This window comes from Acinonyx jubatus, chromosome B4 (genome assembly GCF_027475565.1).
Source record: "Acinonyx jubatus isolate Ajub_Pintada_27869175 chromosome B4, VMU_Ajub_asm_v1.0, whole genome shotgun sequence".
Taxonomy (NCBI): Eukaryota; Metazoa; Chordata; class Mammalia; order Carnivora; family Felidae; genus Acinonyx; species Acinonyx jubatus.
Genome location: NC_069387.1, coordinates 79,186,738 through 79,189,277, shown reverse-complemented (window position 1 = coordinate 79,189,277; position 2,540 = coordinate 79,186,738). Strand labels below are relative to the sequence as shown.

At 50.3% G+C, this 2,540-nt stretch overlaps 1 protein-coding gene across 1 annotated transcript; it reads left to right on the top strand.

Annotated features, from left to right (window-relative positions):
* The first annotated feature begins 901 nt into the window (after positions 1-901).
* On the top strand, positions 902-2,140 carry LOC106982803 (glycosylation-dependent cell adhesion molecule 1-like). The gene is made up of 3 exons (XM_015080979.3): positions 902-1,034; positions 1,545-1,769; positions 2,010-2,140. Exons 1-3 carry the CDS (start codon positions 1,004-1,006, stop codon positions 2,138-2,140), a joined length of 387 nt encoding a protein of 128 aa, XP_014936465.1. The 5' UTR covers positions 902-1,003.
* The last annotated feature ends 400 nt before the right edge of the window (positions 2,141-2,540 follow it).

The window sequence follows — 2,540 nt, the reverse complement described above, 5'->3', positions numbered from 1 at the left end:
GTGCACACCCGGGATGGCTGAGGTGTGGAGGCAGGGGACTAGGACTCACGATACCAGGAATCCTGCACCCTAGAAATCCTGGCGCTGGGGCCAGAGGAGCCAACTGGACCCAAATCAAGGTGGACTATGGGTTAACAGAGATTCAGATAAGATTCCAGCCTCTGAGGGTGCTGGACACACCAAAGCCACTGACCTCCTCTGGGCCCCCCTGCCTCCCTCTGTAACAATGAGGGCAAGACATATACACACATTCATTTAACGACTATTGAGCACCTACTCTGTGCCAGACACACAGCTCTAGGCACTTGAGATACACTAACAAAACACAGAGACCTCAGTCATCATTGAGATGTCATTCTAGGAGAAAGAAACAGATAATTGGCATATTACACAAATTATATAAGTGTGTTAGAAGTGCTAAGACAGGGGCGCCTGGGTGGCTCAGTCGGTTGGACGTCCGACTTTGGCTCAGGTCATGATCTCACAGTTGGTGAGTTCGAGGCCCGCGTTGGGCTCTGTGCTGACAGCTCAGAGCCTGGAGCCCGCTTCAGATTCTGTGTCTCCCCCTCTCTCTGCCCCTCCCCTGCTCATGCTCAGTTTCTCTCTATCTCTCAATAATGAATAAACATTTAAAAAATTTAAAAAAACAAAAAACAAAAAGAAGTGCTAAGACAGAGAACAGGATAAGGAAGGTGGAAATGCTGGGTGGGGAGTGGCTACATACAAGCATCTCACATGTCAAATGTCTTAAGACCTCCAGAAACTCTAACCCCTTATTTTTCAGAGCCAGAAGATGAGATCCACTTGCAGGCTCAACCCATAAATGCCCGTAAGTCTCATGTTGGCATCCTTTAGAGGGAGTTGGTGGTAGTGAAAGATGGTCCAGTAAATGATGAATTCTCCTCCTGGCGCTGGACCTTAATCCTTCCTGCTGCACTAATTGGCCAAGATCTGGGGACCGGGAACAATTTGAACAGCACTTCATGCTGGGTAGTCATTGAAGATGACTATATCTCACACCCAAATGCTAGCAGGTAGGGAGTTTCAGCTCACCCTGAGGGGAGGATGCTGGAGGGGCTCCTCGGTCCCAGGCTCCTCCACGGCCTCAAAGTCATGAATATCGCAGGACCCTGCTTTGTAGATTATCCATAAACACAATTCAGTCTCTGGCTAGCTTCCCCCAATTTATCGGAGAAGGAAGACTCAAGCAATACCCAGAACTCAGAAAAAAAGAGCCAGTATTTATTGAGCCCCTCCTATGCACCAGACAATGGATCGGGTGTTTGCATAGTTAATCTCTTTTCATCGGGAAGGTGAATGTGCTAGAATGGAATCCCTATTCAACGGCATTCAAAATCAGGGGTGTGCCCTTAGGTGCTCATAAATTTGGATGCAGGCATTGGATCTCAATTCTGGTCTACACCGACTGAGCAATGGCTCAACCCTGACACTCTCTGCATGTTAAGGGATATGGCAGAGAGCTGGCTGGCTGTTGCTTACCATGAGCTCTTTCTCTGCCCCTCATTCCATCTCCTTGGTCCCAGCTGCTCAGCTGATGTGTGAAAAGGACCATGTCTCCATTGAAAACCTTTCTGAGGAATCTCTCATCTCCAGAGAAGAGCTGGTTTTTGAAGAGGATGATATGACCAAATCTACCAGGAGACCAAAGCGTCAAAGGCCCGAGCTGCTTCACCCCATCCCCCAGGAGGACAGTATCAGAAATGCTGCCTCTCAGTCAGAAGAGACTACAGAACTCACTCCCAGGGCTGGTAGGAGCCAGGGCCAAGGGGAAGAAGCCGGGAGGGAGGCATTAAACAGAAAAACGCGGTGGCGGGACACTACCTTGGGGGAGAAAGTTGGGGGTGGAAAGAGAAAGGAAGCTGAAGGGGAACAAGAATTAAAGGTAAATGAGATTTGGAGGATCCGCTGATTGTGCCAGCACTGAGGAGTGTGGGGGAGGCGTGAGGGGACTAACCTTACTTTGCCATTTCTCTCCCAATGTTCCCCAGCAACCACCTCAGAGGGAAAACTGGCCAAGCTCGGCCATAAAATCGGGAAGAATCTGGACAAAACTGTAAAAGAAACCATGAGCTATCTGAAAAACCTACTCCCTCATGCCTATGAAGTCATAAGGCCCTAATGATGATAATAAGGCCCAGTCCCGGCCAAAGCTGGTGTCTACGGCACCCAAACCCTCCTTGCCCCGACCACCATCTCTCAGCTCCCCACGTCCCTTATTAAAGCGTTGCATCCCAGTCTGGCTCTGTGGTGGCTTTGTCGGGCCAGGAGGGAAGGCGGAGGCCCCCACTCCACTAGGATTCTTCCTGAGTTACCCCATCGCTCTAATTTTAAACCTCCCCTCCTCAGCTTACAACCTGTTCAAGTCTCCACGTCCCAAAATATCCTCTGTGAGGTCTTGACTCCCCTCAAGCTGCCTCTCCTCTTCATCCACACTGCCTCCCTGCTCCCTCACCCCCTGCACCCCTCACCCCCTGCAATCTGCATTTTCACACCCTCCAGCAACTGCTCCCCCCAACATC